This window comes from Macaca thibetana, chromosome X (assembly GCF_024542745.1).
Source record: "Macaca thibetana thibetana isolate TM-01 chromosome X, ASM2454274v1, whole genome shotgun sequence".
Classification (NCBI taxonomy): Eukaryota; Metazoa; Chordata; class Mammalia; order Primates; family Cercopithecidae; genus Macaca; species Macaca thibetana.
Window position 1 is genome coordinate 149,427,453 of NC_065598.1, and position 23,302 is coordinate 149,450,754.

A 23,302-nucleotide genomic window follows, 5' to 3' on the forward strand; every position below is an offset into this window, starting at 1 on the left:
TTCAGTTCGAATCACAACCTGATTAATTCTACAATTACCCACTATTAATCTCCAAACTAGCCAGATGGGTTAAATAAAGATGTGATATGGCCGGGCGCGGTGGCTCAAGCCTGTAATCCCAGCACTTTGGGAGGCCGAGACGGGCGGATCACAAGGTCAGGAGATCGAGACCAGCCTGGCTAATACGGTGAAACCCCGTCTCTACTAAAAAAATACAAAAAACTAGCCGGGTGAGGTGGCGGGCGCCTGTAGTCCCAGCTACTCGGGAGGCTGAGGCAGGAGAATGGCGTAGACCCGGGAGGCGGAGCTTGCAGTGAGCTGAGATGCGGCCACTGCACTCCAGCCTGGGCGACAGAGCGAGACTCCGTCTCAAAAAAAAAAAAAAAAAAAAGATGTGATATGAGTAATTATTCCTGTATCTTTTAGGGTACACTGTTCTCCCTGCCAGAGAAATTGAAATTGTTCCTTCATGGAAACCCATCCCAGTTTCTCTGCACTCTAGCCTGGGAAGAGGAGAGAATTTGAATAGCAAGTAATTTTTGGCACCTGAATTCCCTTTGTGGCTTCCCCATTTATTTTTTATTTAAAATAGACTTTGTTTCACAGTTCATTAACTTCTGTAAATCTTATAACTACAAACTTGTGAAAATAAATGCCCACTATTACAGAAGAGTTTCTATCTCAATTACATCATGATGAGTCAAAGTGGCTATGCATCTAACTTATTCGCTATGAAAAGAAAATTTGAAAAGAAAATTCTGGATCACAGACAGGCATGGGAAACAGTTTCACATGTGTGTGAAAGCCAATAATGAGGGAAAGGACTGCACCTTCCTATATCTCCCACCTCCCACCCACCTCTTGATTTAATAAATCGAAGAAGTATGTGAATTAAAGGCCTGGAGTGCCATGGCACAAGTTCAGATAGGGGAACACTCTTTTGCCTAGATAGGCATCCATAAAGGACTTCTCTAAGAGTTAAAATCATCTAATTTTCATCTGGAATATGAAATTTGACTTTATCATTATCAATGATAGTCTTTCATCATATCCATTATTGTTGTATTTCAAATTGCCCAAAATTGGTCAGGTATGGTGATTCACACCTGTAATCCCAGCCCTGTGGGAGGATGAGGCAGGAGGATCCCTTGAGCTCAGGAGTTTGAGACCAGCCTGAGCAACATAGGAAGACTCCATCGCTAAACAAACAAACAAATAAATAAATAAAAGATTGCACAAAATTGTTGTCATAAGTCCAAATCAAACACTTCTCAATTGATTCCACAAAGCCAGTATTACTCTGATACTTCCAAAACCAGAAAAAGTTAAAGAAAGAAGGCTATATGCCAATATGCCTCATGAATATAGACACAAAAATCCTTAGAAAAATATTAGCAAATAGAATCCACAAATACATAAAAAGAATTATACACCATGCATCTCAAGATGCAAGGCTTGTTCAATATTTGAAAACCAATTAATGCAATACAGTACATTAACAGACAAAAGAAGAAAAATCACATGATTTATCAGTTGATGCAGAACAAGCATTTGACAGAATTCATGACAAAAACTCTCAGAAAACTCTCAGAAAATGGGGGAATTTCCTCAATTTATTAAAGAACATCTGCAGAAGACCTACAGGTAACATCATACTTACTGGTGAAAACCTGGACACTTTCCCCCTAAGACTGGGAACAAGGCAAGGATATCCACTCTCCCCACTTGTATTCAACATAGTACTAGAAGTCCTAGTTCAGTACAATAAGATAATAAAAAGAAACAAATTGCATAAAGATTGGGAAGAAAATGTCTCAATTTGCAGAACATAATTGTCTCCACAGAAAATCTCAAGGAATATGCAAAAACAACTCCCCAAACTAATAAGTGAGTTTTGCAAGGTTGCAGGATAGAAGGTCAACATATAAATCTCTTTATACAATTTCAAGGCTTATTATAAAGCTACAGTAATCAAAACTTTTTGTATTGGTGAAAGGATAGACATATAGATAAATGGTATGGAATAGAGAGCCTGGAGATAGGCTCACATAAATTCGTCCAACTGGTTTTTGACAAAGGTGCAAAAGCAATTCAATGGAGGAAGGATAGTCTTTTCGACAGACTGTAGCAACTGGACGTCCATAGGCCAAAACCAAACAAAATACCTCAACCCAATCCTCACACCTGATACAAAAATGAACTCAAAATGGATCCGAGATTTAAATATAAAATGTAAAACTACAAAACTTTTAGAAGATAAAATAGGAGAAAATCTTTGGGACCTACGACCTGGTGATGAGTTCTTAGACATTGCACCAAAAATACAATCCATAAAAGAAAAACCTGAGGCCAAGTGCACTGGCTTATGCCTGTAATCCCAGCACTTTGGGAGGCCAAAACAGGAAGATCACTTGAGCCCAACAGTCTGAGACCAGCCTGAGCAACAAAGATAGACAGCGTCTCTACACCAATTTTTTTTTTTTTTAATTAGCCAGGTGTGGTGGTGCACACCTGTAGTCCCTGCTACTCAGGAGATTGATGCGGGAAGATGGCTTCAGCCCAGGAGATTGAGGCAACAGTGAGTCACAGAGCGAGATCTTGCCCCCCCACCAAAAAAAAAGGAGAGAAAAAAGTGATAAATTCGACTGCATCAAAATTAAGACTTGTGCTCTACAAAATACCTTGTTAAGAAGTATAAAAAGACAGCCAGGCATGGTGGCTCACACCTGTAATCCCAGCACTTTGGGAGACCAAGGCTGGTGAATCACCTGAGGTCAGGAGTTCGAGACCAGCTTGGCCAACATGGTGAAACCTCGTCTCTACTAAAATTACAAAAATTAGTTGGGCGTGGTGGTGGGCCCTTGTAATCCCAGCTACTCGGGAGGCTGAGGCAAGAGAATTACTTGAACCTGGGAGACAGAGGTTGCAGTGAGCCCAGATCATGCCACTGCACTCAAGCCTGGGCAACAAAAGCGAAACTGTCTCAAAAAAAAAAAAAAAAAAAAAAGGTGTAAAAAGACAAGCTACAGACTGGGAGAAAATATTTACAAATCATGTATCTAACAAAGGATTCATATCAAGAATATATAAAGAATTCCCAAAAATAAACAGTAAAAAAAAATCCAATTATAAAATAAACAAAAGATATGAAGAGACATTTCACTGAAGAGGATATACAGGTAGCAAATAAGCCCATAGAAAGAGGTTCAGCATCATTAGCTATTAGAGAAGTGCATATTAAAACCACCATTACCTACTCATCTAAATGGAAAAAAATAAAAAAAAGTTAGCTGGCCAGGCGCGGTGGCTCATGCCTGTAATCCCAGCACTTTGGGAGGCTGAAGCAGGCAGATCACCTGAGGTCAGGAGTTTGAGACCAACCTGGCCAACATGGTGAAACCTCATCTCTGCTAAAAATACAAAAATTAGCCAGGCATGGTGGTGCATGCCTGTAATCCCAGCTACTACGGAGGATGAGGCAGGAGAATTGCTTGAACCTGGGAGGCGGAGGTTGCAGTGAGCCAAGATCGAGTCATTGCACTCCAGCCTGGGTGACAGAGCAAGACTCCGTCTCAAAAAAAAAAAAAAAAAAAAAAAAGGTCAGCAAAATCCCCACATTGGGCCAGGCGTAGTGGCTCATGTCTGTAATCCTAGCACTTTGGGAGGCCGGGGCAGAAGGACTGCTTGAACCTAGGAGCTCAAGATCAGCCTGGGCAACATAGTGAGACTGCGTGTCTACACAAAACACAAAAATTTGCTGGGCATGATGGTGCACGTCTGTAGTCTCAGCTACTTGGGAGGCTGACAAGGGAGGATGACTTGAGCCCAGGAGGTTGAGGCTGCAGTGAGATGTGATCACACCAATGCACTCCAGCCTGGGTGACAGAGTGTGAGACCCTGTCTCAAAAGAAAACAAAACAAAATTCCCACAATGATTTCCTGACCTACAGAATGAGGCCATCCTGGCAGAAAGGCCCAAGTGGAAACCCCTAGAGTTTCCCCTTCTCACAAAGTGTAAATCAAAACAAATAATACCACATACTTAGGAGCAATTTCAGAAATTAGTTCCCTCACCAAAGACTTGAAAAATGCAGAGAAGAAAATTCCTATCACACCCTCATTTAATTCATCTGTTTGGCCTGCACAGCAGTTGGTTAGGTCTTGGTGAACGTGGCAGTTCTAAACCAGGACTCCCAAATTCTTGACACTCCTCCCATTGAGAAGTGGGGTTAATGTTCCCTCCCCTTGAACCTGAGCAGGCTTGTAGCTGCTTCAACCATAGACTGCAACAAAAATGGCATGATGAGACTTCCAAGGCTAAGTCATAAAAGGTGATGCAGCTTTTTGCCTTTTTCACTCTAATCCTTGCTTTGGAGGTCCTGAGCCACCAAGTACAGACTCCAGCTAGTCTAAGGCTGCCATAAAGAGAGGCTGTGTGTAGTAGGTGCTCCAGTTCCAGAGGAACCCAGCCTTCCAGCCATCCTAGTATAGGCAACAGGCTGAAGAAGCTTCCAGAAGATTATAGCCTCCAGCCATCCTGTCACCCCTATCCATCAAGTCATCTCAGCCAAGACCTCAGACATTACAGAACAAAGAGAAACTATTCTCACTGTGTCCTGTCTTAATTTCTAACCTGAAGAACCTGTCAGCACAATGAAATGGCTGTTTAATGGCACTAAGTTTGGGGATGGTTTGTTATGCAGCAGTAGAAACCTAAACTGTGGACATTAAACGGCTGTGGATTACTGAAAGCATAATCAGATGGTTATTTCAATTGCTGCTACGGTTCCAGATGTGATCTATTTGCTAAAACAATTCCATACCTCTTCCAACATTCTGTATGCAGCTGTTGATCTGGGCAATGATAAAGTGGCCTGTTGAAGATTCTGCTGTGTTGCTAGCTGGGACACAACACTCTTGCGAGGATCTGGACCATACGCTGAACTAGAAACCATTAAATGGTGCAGTTTTTCTCATGGTCAGAATATAAGAGGTCTGGAAAACAGAGTTGAGGTGGGGAATGGCATATCTCACAGATATGCTGAATAATCTGCCTTCAGAATTTTTGCTTCTCAACCTAATGACTTTGTACCTGGCTGGTTTAGATTCTAGTACCCAAGAAAAACATGCTTCCACTTATGAGAATCACGCCACTAACCTGGAAACAGAGCCACTTGGCCACTTCTGGCTCCTCGTGCCATTACCCAATCCTCCCCTCTCCAGCTGACTTCCAGTTACAACTCGTTGGCCAGCACTGTGCCACATGGCCACCCGAACTGCAAGAGAGGCCAGTAAATGATGTGATAAAGGATCTGATTGGCTTAGAGCGACTGTGATACATCCCCCGCTGCTGGGCACAGTGCTGTCCTGGCCAAAACTGGGGCTCTTTTATGGAGAAAGAAGGGGAAAGGGATAGCTGTTAGGCAGCCAACTAACAGTGCTTACCACACATGACCTAGTGAAACATTGTAGAAGCAATATAACCCTACAGGACCTGAGGGCAAGAGAGCAGGCTGGGAACTAAAGAGCATCCATGCTGGGCATTGTTAGGGGCTTTTCTCTTAGAGTACAAAAAGATATTTAGAGCTATTGTTTTACATTCCCTTCTTTACATTTGATTTTCTGTTTTTACTTCTGCAAACATCCACTAAAGTCTTATTTAATCGTATAACTTGGTGTGGTGTGGTGCTGTGAAGGTGAGAGATGAGACATAAACAATTTTGAGGCCTACCCTAAATGTTCACTCACCCCACTCTTTAAACCTGTTCTTTATTGAGTCCCACAGTCTATAATACCCTTCCAATAATAACAGTCTGTTTCTTTTACTTCCAAACAAAACATTTCTGGCACAAGATTTGGTACTAGAAGCAAAGTCTTCCATGAATCTTGCATTCAGACAAATGCAAGAATTTTGTTTTGGTTATCTGGCTAGATGTAGTGAAAACAATGTGGTGAAAAATAATCTGGTATGGGAATCTAGTAGCTTACAGCATTTATTAGCAAAACACCTCCTTCAATCCTTGTACGTTCTCACCTGAACTCCATCGTCCATTGCAGTTAAAGTTCTGGGATAGGCTTCTTGGTCCAGGCATCACCTCCACATGAACCTCTATTCCAGCATCTATACCAAGAATTCAGCCCGATTTAAAATGATCTCCCTTTTTGAGTCAAGAACCTTCACATATTATTTACATAAATATTACCTATTTCCTGGTACATGTTTGCAAACTTCTACTACTGTTTTCATATGCAAGCTTTGTCCTGCTGCATGACTTAAATTGTTCAGTTGAGGCAATGTAGAGGTTAACTCTAGTCACAGGCCTGGAGACGTTGGGGTGGGAGAGTAGGAGGGAAGTGCTTTTGCTTCCCTGCTAATTCCCTCAGGAGAGAGTAAGGGAACCTGCAATCAGATAAACGTGGGGGTTGTTTAACAATGGAGGCTCAGTAAGAGTTGGGGATTCTGGGGACTCCCAATTCTCCAATTTACTCCCATTTCCAATCCCAGTGTTCTATGCTTTTCTGATCATGGCCCCAACCTTTACTAAGGGAACTGAGAAGGCTGTGAATTCACTGAGTTTTGTAATTTGGAAAGGTGATGGGTCAAAATTTTAAAGTTTGGTTTTTAGTTGTTTTATTCTTGTGCCTGTAAAAGATAAGTACTTCCTTAAGCATTGTTACAGAAATTCCCTGGATTTCTGTCTGTGACCCAAACCAAAAATTCGAGGAATTTGGCTGTCATTTAAATGATCCCAAACAGTCATGAGTGGCCATCCTATCCCACAATTCTTGAAATCTTGTGCAATCATCACCAAAATGTAATTTTAGAACCTTTTTTATCACCTCAAAAAGAAACTCTGTGCCCATTAGCAGTCATTCCCCATGTTCCCCTAAATTCCTAGGCCAAGGCTACCACTAATCTGCTTTTTGTCTCTAGATTTGCCTAGTCTGGATATTTCCTATAAATGGAATCATACAAAATGTGGCCTTTGGTGTATGGCTTCTTTCACTAAGCAGAATGTTTTCAATGTTGTATCCATGTTGTAGCATGGATCAGTACTACATCCCTTTTTATGGCTAATAATATTCCATTGTATGAATAGACCACATTTTGTTCATCTGTTCATTTTGGTTGTTTCTACCTTTTGGCTATTGTGAATAGTTCTGCTATGAACATATGTGTAGAACCATCTGTCTAAAAATCCATTTTCAATTCTCTTGGATCTATACCTAGGAGTAGAATTGGTGAGTCATATGGTAACTCTATGTTTAACCTTTCAAGGAATTACCAGACCATTTTCTAAAGTGGCTGCATCATTGTATTTGAGGATGGAGTGCTGCTTCACATGCCCAACTTTATGGTTTGGTCAGACAACACCCAGTTTATCATGGGCAGCTCAGGTCTTAAGACCACGTGTATCACAGTCATTCCGTTTCAGTAAATAATTACAGTAAGCCAGGAGCTTTTCCTCCTGGCAAATTATTATTTTTTGTGTGTGGAGGTTTTAGCTTTAAGTTTATTTCAAATTCCAGAGGGCTGAACTGTGAGTCTCTTACTAAAGCTTGGAAAAGGCTCTGTGTAGCATCCTAATGGGATATGCCATCTCCAGAAAATGGCCCACTGAGGGTCATGCTTCTTGTTTAGTAAGCAGAGGGTTCCAAGTAAGGCAACTTGTCTTTCTCTTTGGAGGGACTGTCTCAACATGCCTCAGCCCACTGGATGCCCAGGAAGCTCACTGAGGTGTCACCTCCCTGAATTTTCAAGGGGCTTATCTCTCACCCTGTGGTGAAATATTTGCTACTTCCTAAGCATCAGGTCCGCTCTGCATGATGTCTTGGGGTACAGTGAGATTATCAAATCAGTTTCCAGGGAATCAATTATGATAATGTGCCAGAGGCTTCCTTTGATCTTTCCTTCCATTATCACCCTCAGTCCTTGAGTCAGGAAGCCCCTGTGGGAATTTTTCCAGCTACCAATTTACTGTTTATTACAAGTACGGATTCAAGAACTGGGGAGAGAGCCACAGGGTGGCTGATAGTGAAAGGGACGTGGGCTGACTCCACTTCTGACCATTGGACCACAGTGGCATTCTACTTCCCCAGCGATTAACACAGGCTAGTGCAAGCCCCTAGGAAATGGCCATGGGTCCCAGGAGAAGGCAGGAGGCAGGCTTAAAGTACACACTTGTAGCGTTACATATGCCTGGCCTCACCTTTACAGGTTCACCTCACAGGCTCTGGCCTGTGGACTGACTAGATCTGGGAATTAGATGAGGCGCTATGATTTTCCATTGTGGTGATTCAAGGCAGGATGCCTTTAGCCAGACCTAGAGTTACCGGGGTTATACAGATCATGATGGCTTACTACAGGACACTGTGATCAATTAGACACCATCAAAGATCCCTGGGGAGAAATCAGTTTGGTTCCAGCTTCCAGCCCTGCTGCCTATCATGATACCCAGGCTCATCCTGTTTCTATGAGATTTAGTGCCAGTGCTTTGTCTCTGCTGTTTGGCGTGAAGCCCGGTCGTGGAGTTCGAATTGAAGTGTGCCGTGAGCATAAACGCACACTCCGGAAAGTCTTCGTGAGGGGACAAAAAAAAAATGTAAAATATCCTATTCATACTGTTGTGTTTTGCCTATATGTGGAAATGATAATATTTCGGATACGCTGGGTTAAAAAAATTCATTATAAAAATCATTTTCACCTTTTTCTTTTTACTCTTCTTTCATGTTGCTGCTGGAAAATTTAAAAGTCAACATGCAGCACGCACTCTACTCCTATTGGCCATCTGCTCTAGCTGGATGGGAACTGCAAGCAGCAAAGGGCTTTCAACCTCTCCGAGCTTTAACATGTTCACTTATTAATCAGGACTGATCCAACACCAACCTGAAAGGGTCGGTGTGAGAAAGCAAAGAAAGAAGTACTGTTTACGGAGCGTTCAGCCGTGAGCCCAGGCGCAGGCGCGGAGCTAAAACCGGAGGTGAACCAGTTACAGCTGAGGCCACGCCCACCGACTCCAGGCTGCCGGGGCGGGCGGCAGTCGCGCTTCCAGCCTGGGCCAACCGGGCTGGTTGAGGCTCGATGCGCACGCGCGGTCGCGCCCTCCGTACTGGCCAAGCCAACAAATCGCATTGCGCGGACTACCAGCGCGCGCCTCGGATTCCGCCCCCGGGATGGCCCCGCCCCCTCCCGCCCCGCGGCAAGGCACGCACAGGGCGGTGCGCGGGTGGGTGGGTCCTAGCAGCGCGGCCTGACGGGACCGAGGCGGCGGGAGTCTGCGGTCGGTCTCTCAGCTGTGGTCCGGGCTGCACGCACGCGGTGCAGGATAACATGGCGGATGCGGAAGGTAAGGGCTGCAGGCGTCCGGGCCGTGCTAACTCCGGGCGACTCGGGGAGCTGGGGGTGGGGGGATGGTATCGGGGCCCGCGCACGCCTCCTTCTGGTTCCCGCCGGCGTGTCGGCCTCTTCTTCGCCAGGCTTTAAGCCGGCCTTGTCGCTCGGTACTGGCTCCATGGCAAGGGCGCGAGAGTGGAAGCCCCTCGTGGTGACTTAGTATGATGGGGCTCGGCTCTCTCACCTCTCTGGGGTCCGGGTCGCCGTCGAAGGACCTCTGCCGTGCTGCCCACCCTGTGGTGGTGGGGGACGTGGCAGTGTCTGTGCTGCTGCCAGCCCGGACAGCGCCGTTACAGCTCCATGCGACTAGGGGGGCAAGGGTAGTGGAAAGGGGCCGAGAAGAAAAGGAGCCGAGGGACCTCGGAGCAGGGATAGAGCTCCAAGTTGCAAGAAAGTTCTAGAGGCCACAAGCCCGTGGGGACAGTCGAGTGGTCGCTTGTGGAACTTTCCGGCCCGCTGCCTGAGTGCTTCTGTTGGGTATTTAAGCCCTGCCATAGCCACGTGGTGAACCGGAAGGGAAGCAGACACGTGCAGTAGCCTGCAGTCAGTTACCCAGCCGTGCGACCCATTTATTTGGCCTTACACACTTTGTTTTCTCGCTTACCTACGGATATACGTTCTGAGAAATGGGTCGTTAGGCGATTTCATCATTGTATGAACATCAGAGGACTCTTACACAAACCTTGATGGCACAGGCTACTACACACCTGGGCTGTATATGGTGTAGCGTATGGCTCCTAGGCTACAAACCTGGACAGCATTGTACTGTGCGGAATGCTGTAGGCAGTTGGAACACAGCATCGAGAGTTTGTGTATTTAAACATGTCTAAGCAGAAAAAGGACAGTGAAAATATAGCACAGGGCTGGGCGCGGTGGCTCAGGCCTGTAATCCCAGCACTTTGGCAAGCCCAGGCGGGCGGATCACCTGAGGTCAGGAGTTCAAGACCAGCCTGGCTAACATGGTGAAACCCCGTCTCTACTAAAATTACAAAAAAATTAGGTGGGCGTGGTGGTACACGCCTGTAATCCCAGCTACTTGGGAGGCTGAGGCAGGAGAATTGCTTAAGAACCGGGAGACCGAGCCTGGGGAAAGAGGGTCCCCCCACTCAAAAAAAAAAAAAAAAAAATATATATATATATATATACACACACATATATATAGTACACAAGGTTATAAGTGGTGCACCGGAGGGCACTTACCATGAATAGAGCTTGCTGGGCTGGAAGTTGCCCTGGCTGAGTCGGTGACTGAATGTGAAGGCCTCAGACTGAAGACTACTGAAGACTTTGTAATCTGTATACCTAGGCTACACCAAATTTATAAAAATATATTTTTCTTCAGAATAAATCAACCTTAGCTTACTGTAACTTCATAAACTTTTTACTTCGACTATTGTAATAGTACTTAGCTTAAAACAAACACATTATTCAGCTGTACATAAATATTTTCTGTTTATATCCTTATAAGTTTTCTATTTAAATATTTTTTAATTTTTTTCTTAAAAAAAAATTTTTTTTGTTGTTAACTAAGGCACAAACACACACAACACACACAGTAGCCTTGACCTACACAGGGTCAGGATCATCAAGACATCACTAGGAGATAGGAATTTTTCAGCTCTGTTATAATCTTATAGAGGCCACTGTCACATACGCAGTCTGTCCTTGCAAAACATTATGTGACATGTAACTGTAATCGTAGACCTAAAATACATTTCCTGCCTGACCTAATTTCGGTCTTTATTTTAAACTCTTGTTTCATTTATTCTTGGGGAAAATTCCCGAATCCTGTGTTTGTTTTTTTAGTAATTATTTTGCCAAAGAAACATAAGAAGAAAAAGGAGCGGAAGTCATTGCCAGAAGAAGATGTAGCTGTGAGTAGTAATGTGTTTGACTTCACTTTGACTAAAAAGGTTTACTTAAATAACAAACTAAAAGAAAGAGGTGTTTTTAAAGGTTTCCAAGGAATGGGCCAGCATTGGTGGTCATTGTGTAGATTTGAAAAAGCATTGAAATGAGAGCCCCAGACAGTCCAAGTGTCCTTCAGGCATAGCTTACTAAGTGATGCCGGCCTTAACCAACTGCTCTCTCTGAATTTCTCTTCTTTATGCCACCCACAGACCCACCATCCCCCTTTCTCTTTAAATGTTTGGACCTATCTTAGTGGCATTTCACTTCCCCTCTGTACTCCTGGTTCATTTCTTCTCTCTCTTTCCCTTGGAGGTCCCAGTGAAAATACATAGGAAGCCTTATTTTCTATTTAAAAGGCATACATTTCCATGGCAGTAATGGAATTGTTCAAAATCGGGTGGGAAGTTTAATAGGTTATGTTTCTGTCCTGTCGAAGGAAATACAACACGCTGAAGAATTTCTTATCAAACCCGAATCCAAAGTTGCTAAGTTGGACACGTCTCAGTGGCCCCTTCTGCTAAAGGTATGTGGTTAAAATCGTGCATCAGGTGAATGCCTGCTTTTATGTTATTTCCAAGTGTTAAGCAATTGATTGAGAATGCTTACTGCTGGCATCCTTGACTTTAGGAAATGCCCACTGATACAGTTTAAAGCAGGATTCCTTAAGGTATCTGAAATGAAGAACCAAGTTTTTTAAAAAATTTGCAGTGCACTTGACACTGTTGTAGAATAAATATCCCCACAATGTTAAATTGCTAAGTTTGTAAACAGTTCTCAGTTTTTGTACTTAGTCCATCCTGCAGACCTATGCCAGTTTGTGGGCCACATAGTGGTACTGACTCTTTTTTTACATGTGCTCACGACATGGTATTTTGTTTTGTTTGTGTCGTTGCTTTGTAGAATTTTGATAAGCTGAATGTAAGGACAACACACTATACACCTCTTGCATGTGGTTCAAATCCTCTGAAGAGAGAGATTGGGGACTATATCAGGTAAGTGTTGGGAGGAGGCACTGTGCAAACTTACTTTCTTTTGAAAATGCTTTCACACTAGCTATTCAAGAAGGCAGTGACATGCCAGAATAGCTTTGTCTTGAATATATAACCTGTACCCACAGTGAATTCTTTTTCTTTTAACTCTAGATGTGTTGTTTCATTGGCGCACAGGAGTGGGTTATACATTAATTTTTTTTTTTCATTCTAGGACAGGTTTCATTAATCTTGACAAGCCCTCTAACCCCTCTTCCCATGAGGTGGTAGCCTGGATTCGACGGATACTTAGGGTGGAGAAGACAGGGCACAGTGGTACTCTGGATCCCAAGGTGACTGGTTGTTTAATCGTGTGCATAGAACGAGCCACTCGCTTGGTGAAGTCACAACAGAGTGCAGGTATTTGGGAGAGGGAGGGAAGGACTGGCTAGAGTGGAAAGCTTTCTGTATTTCCCTTCTATGTTTTGTCTGCTGGAAACTATTTCTTCGTTAGGGAAAAAAAAAATCCTAAAGCAGAGATACTGTTGGTTTCTGTGTACCTTCTGTCCCCTGCCAGATCTTGGTGGTCCACCCTTTTTGGAATTCCACATACTAAGCATGTATTCATCAAGCTGATGGGATCCATTTGTAGCCTGGAGGCAGAACTCTGTCCAGGTTCAGCTCTCAGCTTGTCACTCTAGGCTTCTCACTCTGTGCCACTGCTTCTGCCTAAAGTATCCTTCCTTCATTTTTATCTGAGAAAAGCCTGCTGATCTTGCAAGGCTTTTTCCAGGCAGGTTCTACACTGGGTACTCCCAACTGTCCCTGTCAGTACATTGAATTCCCAGTGAGAGAGTATCTTCATTCTTTCCTACATCATCACCATGAAATCTGTCTTCATGCAGATTTTATAGAAACACAAGGTCAAGCTGCCTGCTTTTCCTGTTGTGCAAAATGGGAGTGACTGAGCATATAAGAAATATGAAAAACAGAAAACTCAGTGGCCAAACCTGACTACTCTTGTCATTTTTCAGGCAAAGAGTATGTGGGGATTGTCCGGCTGCACAATGCTATTGAAGGGGGGACCCAGCTTTCTAGGGTAAGTCTGCAATTGTAGGGAGGACACCCTTTGTTGATTTGGATCTCTGAGCCCCTAAACATCTGGAGATGGGTTAGCTGTCCTGGCTGACTCCTTTTGTGCCCTTTTCAGTCAGCTGCCACAGCCAGCCTGGACCAGTGACTGCACATTTACATTCTGATGAGGGTGTTTGTTTTGCTTTGTGTTTGTTCTTAGGCCCTAGAAACTCTGACAGGTGCCCTATTCCAGCGACCCCCACTTATTGCTGCAGTAAAGAGGCAGCTCCGAGTGAGGACCATCTACGAGAGCAAAATGATTGAATACGATCCTGAAAGAAGATTAGGTGGGTCATTAGGTCTGTGAGTGGGTATGAACACATTCTTCAGGATTCTGTTCTCTTGTTAAAAGTAGATGCCCTCGAAGTTGAAGACTTTCTGAAACCTGCGCTACAGCTGGGATATTGTCTGTGGGCAATAGTTTTTATTATCTTTTGTTAAACAGTGAACAGTGCCTAGTAAAGTGAGATGGCTTTTGTACTTTTTATGATGACTGCTTCTGCTGGAATTGAAATATTTTCATTCTGCATTTGTGTAGTTCGGTGCTTTGTTCAAAGGTGTTTTCAGCAAAGTATGTTTTGCATGTGTTTTTTACTTGTTGCAATTTTGACTGCTTAGAAGTTTCTGTTGTACAAAACATCATTTAAAAGGTTTTTCTGTTGAATCCAGAGTATTCTCCAGATTGAAGCCTACGTGTAAAATGCTACCAAATGGCAAAAAGCAACAATAAACAGTTGTATTGTACTTTTCTTTTAAACATAGCAATACTTAGCAGGGCTGGTCAGATTAAGTTGTCAGAAGTAAATTTAAGACAATGCCTATTTTCCGCCCATCCATGAAACATACCATGCTGAATATACCTGCAACTAAGTGTTAAAAATTCTGTTAATATCAGAATTACAGATCTTTAAATACAACAAATGCTTATATTTTAAGAAGTGGTTGCCCTTGGCATATTGTGTTAGTCATGCCCTCTGTCTGTCACCTCTAGTCTTGATGGCTCAGATGAAGGATAACCATTTCTCAACCAGTGATGTATTTATAGTAGGTGCTGCTTTTCTTTTGTGTGTATATCTTAGGAATCTTTTGGGTGAGTTGTGAGGCCGGCACCTACATTCGGACATTATGTGTGCACCTTGGTTTGTTATTGGGAGTTGGTGGTCAGATGCAGGAGCTTCGGAGGGTTCGTTCTGGAGTCATGAGTGAAAAGGTATGTGTTACGGGGCTAGAAGTTTTAGAGCTTGTTCTTAACATCTGCCAGCCTTTGGTGGCACTCCACTTGCTTCATGTTGTGGGAAAGGCGCTTTCCAAAGTGTTGAGTTCAGTCCAGGGCAGCTTCCCTGTTCTGTTAATTAAACTTTGGGACATTAAAATGGACTAAGGGAGATGATTGGGTAGGAAGTATTATTCTATTCATTTGCCTCCCAGCCTACAAAAATGCCTGCTTGGGATCTAATACGTCAGTGGTTAAAGATGCCTGGAAGAGCCAGGACTGAAGAGGCTGAAGACATAATGAGCTTGGACTAGTAGACAAGTTACATTCAGTTTTAGGAAGTTTGGGATCTGATGGGCCGAGATGCAAAAAAACTGAATTATTTTCATACATGGCTGCTTTTCAGGACCACATGGTGACAATGCACGATGTGCTTGATGCTCAGTGGCTATATGATAACCACAAGGATGAGAGTTACCTGCGGCGAGTTGTTTACCCTTTGGAAAAGTTGTTGACATCTCATAAACGGCTGGTTATGAAAGACAGTGCAGTAAGTTCCGGGTTAGGAGTTTATATTTGGACAGAACATACTCCAAAGATGAGGCTTGCTCTTTTTATTGTTTTCCTTGGGTTTTATTTATTTATTTTTTCAAGTCCAAACCAAGTATACTAATTTAAAGTAAAAGTTTAATGGTAGGAATACTTAAAAATAAGGCACATTAGGCTGGGCACAGTGGCTGATGCCTGTAATCCCAGCACTTTGGCAGGCTAAGACAAGAGGATCACTTGAGCCCAGGAAGGAGTTTGAGACCAGCCTGAGCAACATAGTAAGACCCTGTCGTCACAAAAATAAAAAATAGCCAGGTGTAGTGGCACATGTCTATATTCCCATCTACTTGGGAGGCTGAAGTGGGAGAATCGCTTGAGCCCAGGAGATCAAGGCTGTGAGCTGTGTTTTTATGATGATCAGAGAGTTGGCCTTTTATAAATTAAAGCATACTCTCTTTTCTCTAACTTGAGGGATAAAAATTTCTGGATATTTAAAATGTTTGTAGTTGGTAATTATTTATATTCAAATCTTGTACAGATGTTTGCATATTTTGTATGTGTATACGCTGTAATAAATACTGAAAGATGGCACCATAATAGTTGAAAAAACTCAGTCACAAAACAGTGGACAACATAAATGTGATAACCTCTCCTTATCAAACCATTGGCTTCTGGGTGAATGTAAAGGGAGGGTCAAATGTGATCAGCAAAAGAGATCTAGGTGAGTGGAGATGGCATGAGGCAGATGGGTGCCTTGGGCACCATTGAACTTCTGGAGAGGAAGCCTTAAGTTGTACCTACTGATCTATAAATTCTGCACCAAGACTTTTGTGTGATTGGTTCAACAGGCCTCAGTAATCTTGTTTTCAAGTTCTTTAGGAGCCTGTTATTGCCTGGATCTCTAGTAAATCTATTCTTTCTCCTGATAAGGAGGAGAGAGGAGCAGTTAAGGAATGCCAAGGCTATTTTTATGTTTAAAATGAAAATACCGACCAGGTGCAGTGACTCACACTTGTAATCCCAGCACTTTGGGAGGCCAGGCCAGGCAAATTGCTTGAGCTCAGGAGTTTGAGACCAGCCTGGGCAATATGGTGAAACCCCGTCTCTATTAAAAATACAAAAATTAGCTGGGCGTGGTGGCGCATGCCTGTAATCCCAGCTACTTGGGAGGCTGAGGCACGAGAATCACTTGAACTCTGTAGGTGGAGGTTGCAGTGAGCTGAGAACGTGCCACTCCACTCCACCCTGGACGACAGAGGGAGGTTCTGCCAGAAAACAAAAAATAAAAAAATAAAATGAAAATACCTGTGAGTCTCTAGAACCTGAAAACCTGAAAGTCTTCTTTACGACTTTTAAGTCGTGTGTGTAAAGTGCAGAGAGTGGTGCCTAGCACAGTGAGGTGGCTGTTGCTCTTCTGAGTCCCTTCATGCCCCTTGCAGCTAGTGGGCTATCAGTCAGTGCCATCCCTGTTTCATGGAGTCAGACCCCACCCCCTTGTTGTCTTCCTTTACTGTGGTGTGGGAGTGGGGTGGAAGGCAGCAGCTGGGCCCCTCACACATGGTGCCATCTCTGCAGGTAAATGCTATCTGCTATGGGGCCAAGATCATGCTTCCAGGTGTTCTTCGATATGAGGATGGCATTGAGGTCAATCAGGAGATTGTGGTTATCACCACCAAAGGAGAAGCAATCTGCATGGGTAAGAGGGGATGTTTATTTTTTAAATTGTAAATGTTTGTGGTTACATAGTAGGTGTATATATTTATGGGGTTCATGAGATGTTTTGACACAGGCATGCAATACATAATAATCACATCGTGGAGAATGGGGCGTCCATCTTAAGCATTTCTCCTTTGTGTTACTAACAATCCTATTTTACTGTTAGTTATTTATCTATCACCTTAGTTATTTTAAAATATACACTTAAGCTATTGATTATAGTCACCCTGTGACTATAATCTATCAAATAGTAGGCTATCAAATAGTAGGTCTTACTCGTCTTGTTCATTCATTTGATTTTTTTGTTTTTGTTGTTGGTGTTTTGTTTTTGTTTTTGCTTTTTAAGAAGACAAGAGTCTTGCTCTTTCACCCAGACTGGAGTGCAGTGACGTGACTTTGGCTCGCTGCAACCTCTGCTTCCCAGGTTCAAGCAATTCTCGTGACTCAGCCTTCCGAGTAGCTAGGATTACAGGTGCACACCATGACACTTGGCTAATTTTTTGTATTTTTAGTAGAAATGGGGTTTTGCCATGTTGGTCAGGCTGGTCTTGAACTCCTGACCTCAGGTGATCTGCCTTTATTTTTTTTTTTGTACCCATTAACCATCCCTACCTCCCTGCCAGCCTCCAACTACCCTCCCAGTCTCTGGTAACCATTCTTTTACTCTTCTCTGTCCATGAGTTCAATTGTTTCGATTCTTAGCTCCCACAAATAAGTGAGAACATGCAATGTTTGTCTTTCTATGCCTGACTGATTACACTTAACATGATCTTCAGTTCCATCCATGTTATTGGAAATGACAGGATCTCATTTTTTTTTTAAGGCTGAATAGTATTCCATCGTGTATATGTACCACATTTTCTTTATCCATTTATCTGTTGATGGGCACCTCGGTTGCTTCCAAATCTTGGCTATTGTGATCTCTTTGATAACACTAATTTCCTTTATTTGGGGTATATACCCAGCAGTGGGATTGCTGGATCCTATGGTAGCTCAGTTTAGTTTTTCGAGGAACCTCCTAACTGTTCTCCATAGTGGTTGTATCAATTTACCTTCCCACCAACAATGTACAAAGGTTCCCTTTTCTCCACATCCTTTCCAGCATTTGTCATTGTCTGTCTTTTGGATATAAACCATTTTAACTGGAGTGAAATGATATTTCATTGTAGTTTTGATTTGCATTTCTCTGGTGATCAGCGTTGAGCACCTTTTCATATGCCTGTTTGCCATTTATTTATCTTCTTTTGAGAAGTGTCTATTCAAATATTTTGCCTGTTTTTTGATTGGATTATTAGATTTTTTTCCTATAGCGCCGAGTTCGTTATATATTCTGGTTATAAATCCTTTGTCAGATGGGTAGTTTGCGGATATTTTGTCCCGTTCTTATGCATATGGATATCTAGTTTTCCCAGCACCATTTATTGAAGAGACTGGTTTTTACCCAGTGTATGTTGTTGGTACCTTTGTCAAAAATGAGTTCAATGTGGCTGTGTGGATTTGTTTCTGGGTTCCCTATTCTGTTCCATTGGTTTATGTGCCTGTTTTTATGCCAGTACCATACTATTGTGGTTACTGTAGCTCTATAGTATAATGTGAAGTGAGGTAATGTGATTCCTCTAGGTTTGTTCTTTTTGCTTAGGATCACTTTGGCTAGTTTGAGTCTTTTGTGGTTCCATGTAAAGTACCAGTGTTTTTTAACTCGTGAAAGCTTAGCTACTGTTGGATTGTCTCTTAAGACTTTAAATGCTCTGCACCCTCTTAGCGAATGAACCTTAGAGCTATTCATTTAATGGGTCCAATATGTACCAGAAGTAAGCATGTCATCAGGATTCCTTAGCTCTGTGAGCAGGCAGGCCAGCCATGGCCTATGGACAGCAGCAGAAAAGGAATCCTTAAAACTTCAAAGGTTCTGTGGCCGCAAAGGGAGTGTGCATGCCATTCCTATAGATGTCTTGAGCTGCAAGCCTGTTATGTGTATCGTTAGGTGCTTTGGTTAGGTGTTTTTTAACTTGAGAAGTTTAACATCATTTCAGAAGCCTCCTTCTCATAATGGGGGATTTCTTCCATATGCATATCCTGAGCAAAGGAAACCCCAATTAAAGTAGTAGAGCTCAGAGTTTTAAAAGTGGCATACAACAGTAGAGTTGGGGCTCATCAATTATCAATTCTTTCCCCCTTCAAATAATTCTTTTCTTTATTCAATGCCTGTAGCTATTGCGTTAATGACCACAGCGGTCATCTCTACCTGCGATCATGGTATAGTAGCAAAGATCAAGAGAGTGATCATGGAGAGAGACACTTACCCTCGGAAGTGGGGTTTAGGTCCAAAGGTAAGTGGTACTGGGTTGCGTGCTCTGCCAGGTTCTTTTGTTTGGCATTGTTGAATACTTGGGCAGCTATTGGTGTATTTCACCACCACAGCCTTGTATTGTGCTGGGCTCTGGATTGTTGATGAGTGGAAACAGGCCCTGTCTTGGGCCTTAGAGATTTCAGTCTGAGGGGAAACAGTTGGGCATTACTTACGTAATCACACAGTGGAATGGCAAATTTCATTCATGTTAGTGGCTACCAAGAAGTGCAGAGAGGTGGCTGTCACCTGGAGTGTCCACAGTGCTCAAGGAGTCTGGGCAAGAGATCATCTGTTAAGCCACACCAGTGTGAAGAGTGGATTAGGTGTTGATGAAGTGAAGAGGGGAGGGGAGAGTTCAGGGCAGTGGGAGGCAGCAAGCAGCATGTGCAAAAGCAAAAGAGTAGAGTGGCTGTGGTGGGGACATATGTCTGCAGAGGCTCTCACTAATAAGCTTTGTGACCTTCAACAAGTCCTGTGTGTGTTGGAGTTAGTGGGCGAATTCTGAATGCTCTGGAGAGGAGTTTGAGGCCCTGCTGAGAATACACCAGGGAGGAACCTTGTTCTATTCTTTGCAGTCACCATGCCCGCTTCCGCATTGACACCATTCTAATGTTGACACCTTGATGTTCCACCAGGCAAGTCAGAAGAAGCTGATGATCAAGCAGGGCCTTCTGGACAAGTACGGGAAGCCCACAGAGAGTACGCCTGCCACCTGGAAGCAGGAGTATGTTGACTACAGGTGAGGGCAGGATGTTTCAGAGCCAGGGGTGGGTAGAGACAGCACACATGCTGCCTTGATGCAGGAGTACGTCAACAACAGGTGAGGATGGGAGGGTAGAGAGTGCCCACTTGCCATTTGGATGCAGGAGTACATAGACGACAGGTGAGGGACAGGTGAGCACGGAGGTTGTAGAGCCCAGGGGAGGGGGAGTCACTTGGTTTGGGGCAAACTTGCTAAATGCAGGACCACAGGAACCAGCTCTTTGGCTCCCATGAAGTCTTGGCTGCCCAGGCCAGTTAGGGGTGTGGGCCTGCACGGCAGACAGTTACCCCTTTCTAGTCTGGCTCGTGGGACTCTAGAGGGAGTCAGTCTGCAACAGTAAGTGGTGAGTTCTTCTGTCCAGCGTCAGTATTTTGATGGTGGTTTGAGACTTGCCAGATAACACTACATAACATCAGTACTGCCGTGGAAAGCCATTCAGTGAATTTGACCTATTGCTACCTCTTCTCTTTCAGTGAGACTGCCAAAAAAGAGGTGGTTGCTGAAGTGGTAAAAGCCCCGCAGGTAGTTGCCGAAGCAGCAAAAACTGCGAAGGTGAGTGGCATATGCTGTAATCAGTTTGGAATGTGCTTAGGGAGATAATCCTAAGAGGCACTGGCATTCGTCTTACTTTGTGACTGTCTGCAGTCTAGCCATATACCCTGGCGTCAGAGGTGTAGTGCATACACAGGTAATGCTGCCTTATACCCTGGGGTGCTTGTTTGGGCTCTGCAGGCTCCTCTGATTTGTATTCCCTGTCGTATCTGCTGGGAGGAGGAATGTGGGCTCAGGAATCAGATCGGCCTCGACTCCTACCTCAGCTATGGCAGCAACACAGGGATAGAATGGGTGCTGGTGTGTGTGTCATTCTGGCCCCCACCCTGGGTCAAATGGTAGGACACATGTGTTGAAATCAGAGGCCATGGCTGTTGGACACTCGAGGCCATACGAAATTCAGCAGAGAACAGAATTGCATTTTAACTCGGCACCACCTGGTGTTGAAAGAGTCAGTCAAGCATGGGGTGGCAACTCCACCCCATGTTGCTGCTGGCATTAGCGCACAGAATGACAGGTCTGTACTCAGAAACGGGGGGCGGTACTGAGTATCCTGCACAAGACTGTGTGGGAGGAGCTTCTGACTTGTCAGATGTGAATTCCTGCTTTGCCTGCTTTCTGTGAGAGGTCCTTGCAGTCGTGAAAGAAACAGCTTCTCTGGGCCTTTCCATCCCCAAGCCCCATGCTGCTGCTGTGCTGCTCCTCTCTGCCTGCCTCAAGGCTTCTTGGATTTGGGGGATGAGACTGTCTTCAAATCCTCAGTAAACTAAAGCCCTGTCCGGGTTTGTAGTCACAAAACGTCCTGTTGGATTCAGTTGGGATCTTTCTCGGTGCCTCACTACCTTTTGACTCACTGAACCTTTCTTGTCCATTATTGCCCAATATCTAACACTTAACCAATTGCTTTCATCTCAGCGGAAGCGAGAGAGTGAGAGTGAAAGTGACGAGACCCCTCCAGCAGCTCCTCAGTTGATCAAGAAGGAAAAGAAGAAGAGTAAGAAGGACAAGAAGGCCAAGGCTGGTCTGGAGAGCGGGGCCGAGCCTGGAGATGGGGTGTGTGGAGATATGTTCAGGTTCCTTGGGCTGGCTTAGTCCCTCCATGGGGAAAGAATTACCCAGGTGGTACCAGCTTTGTTACTCTTCTTGGAGGAGCTGTGGCCTGGGGGTGGCATGCGACTGAGTGCCTTTAGTGCTTCCCCATGTTCCTGGACTGCTTTTGCCCTCCCTGTGGAATGGACAGATAGAGGTACTCGGCATCTACCACTTACACTTACAGCTCTATTGATGGTGGGGTGGAGAGGATGTGTAGGATGGTGATCTGAATGTTTCTACTTCCAAAAGTAGACCACTAGGGTGTCACTGAAAGGTTCGCAGAACTTTGTGTCACATGTAGTATTTAACCCAAAATATCCTTACAGGTCCTGAAAAAAGGCTTGCTTGACTGTGGACCTTTACCAGATTTCCTTCTGGGAGAGTGATAGCTTTGTTAGTGGATCCCACGGTATCTATAAGCTTTCATTCTCTTTCTTTCTAGGACAGTGATACCACCAAGAAGAAGAAGAAGAAGAAGAAAGCAAAAGAGGTGGAATTGGTTTCTGAGTAGTGAAGGCCACTTGAAGCATTGTGTCCAGCTGGAGGAGAAACTAAAGCCTTATTAAGAAAACATGTTATAGATCCTTTTGTTGCTGAGAGAGTGGAACATAGGTCCTAGACAGGGTGAAGATTTCCGGCACATTTTAGCTGCTACTTTGAGACCTCGGTGATGTTACCTGGTGTGGTCATCCCATCTTGTCCTGTTTTAAGGATATGGGTGATGAAAGAGGCAGAGTTTATCCCAATGACTTCTCGGTTTGAGCCTCACCTTCAGACCCAGTAACTGTCCGCAGCTGTCTGCTAGTGGTTGTCTTAACATCATAGTCCTAGTTTGCATTTTTTTATCCCCTCTGTTTATAAGGTTTGTAAAACAAAACAAAACAAAAAACTAAGTCTGCTCAGTGAAATGGTGTAGAACCAACCGTAAATAAGTGATAGAAGAGTGTCACTGAATTTTGTCTCTGAATTCAGTATAACTGAGTTTTGTCCATGCTGGTGTCTGACGGGCCTGGTAGTTTTCCATCTTGTTCTGGCCTAGAGGTCAGTCCTTTGCACTTCCTCAAAGCTTCTGTACAGTGTTCACCTAAATCCATCTGACTACTTGTTCCTGTGCCGTCTTGTTTTAGGCCTCGTTTACTTTTAAAGAATGAAATTGTTCATTGCTGGGAGAAGAATGTTGTAATTTTTACTTATTAAAGTCAATTTGTTAAGTTTTTAATGTATTCCTGTTGGGTTTTCTTGTTGGTGATCTCATGCTAGCAGAGCAAAAATTGTAAAATATTTTGATTAAAAATCTAGGGACCTTTATGTTCTATTTGAAGTGTGATGCTTTTATGTTTTCTGGTTTTTACATTTTCGTTCTGTATCTTACACAGTTCACCTTGGGCCCTGTCATCTGATGTGAGTACTCAGAGGCAGTGATTACCACAAAACCAGTGATCTGTAGAAGAACAGAGGAGAGGGTTGATGTATTTATACATAGTGGGCCTGGCAGGAGGGAGGCAGGGTGAGTCGGGAGAAGGAAGCTGAAAGTTAGGGACATTCAGGAATCTGAAGGCCTTGGTGACAGATTAGTGGAAGAAAGGTCTAGGGTTGCTTCCAATTTGGTATTAAGAGCCAAGAAAGAGGCCGGGTGTGGTGGCTTACACCTGTAATCCCA

At 43.8% G+C, this 23,302-nt stretch overlaps 1 protein-coding gene and 2 non-coding genes across 3 annotated transcripts; all 3 read left to right on the forward strand.

Annotated features, from left to right (window-relative positions):
* Window positions 1–9,110: 9,110 nt before the first annotated feature.
* On the forward strand, window positions 9,111–22,963 carry DKC1 (dyskerin pseudouridine synthase 1). Its single transcript, XM_050775440.1, has 15 exons — window positions 9,111–9,347; window positions 11,201–11,268; window positions 11,742–11,828; window positions 12,206–12,297; window positions 12,509–12,693; window positions 13,308–13,372; window positions 13,568–13,694; window positions 14,487–14,617; window positions 15,027–15,170; window positions 16,745–16,865; window positions 19,097–19,215; window positions 19,871–19,974; window positions 20,472–20,550; window positions 21,466–21,603; window positions 22,085–22,963. Exons 1-15 carry the CDS (start codon window positions 9,332–9,334, stop codon window positions 22,151–22,153), a joined length of 1,545 nt encoding a protein of 514 aa, XP_050631397.1. The 5' UTR covers window positions 9,111–9,331; the 3' UTR covers window positions 22,154–22,963.
* Window positions 14,713–14,844, forward strand: LOC126947022 (small nucleolar RNA SNORA36 family). The gene has a single exon (XR_007722876.1). It is a non-coding gene; the product is annotated as a small nucleolar RNA SNORA36 family (small nucleolar RNA).
* On the forward strand, window positions 20,272–20,400 carry LOC126947027 (small nucleolar RNA SNORA56). Its single transcript, XR_007722881.1, has one exon. It is a non-coding gene; the product is annotated as a small nucleolar RNA SNORA56 (small nucleolar RNA).
* Window positions 22,964–23,302: the final 339 nt, after the last annotated feature.

Coding starts and splice junctions, on each gene's coding strand:
- DKC1 (XM_050775440.1), top strand. Junction 13,373..13,567: donor GGGGGACCCAGCTTTCTAGG/GTAAGTCTGCAA, acceptor GTTTGTTCTTAG/GCCCTAGAAACTCTGACAGG. Junction 20,551..21,465: donor AAGCAGCAAAAACTGCGAAG/GTGAGTGGCATA, acceptor CTTTCATCTCAG/CGGAAGCGAGAGAGTGAGAG.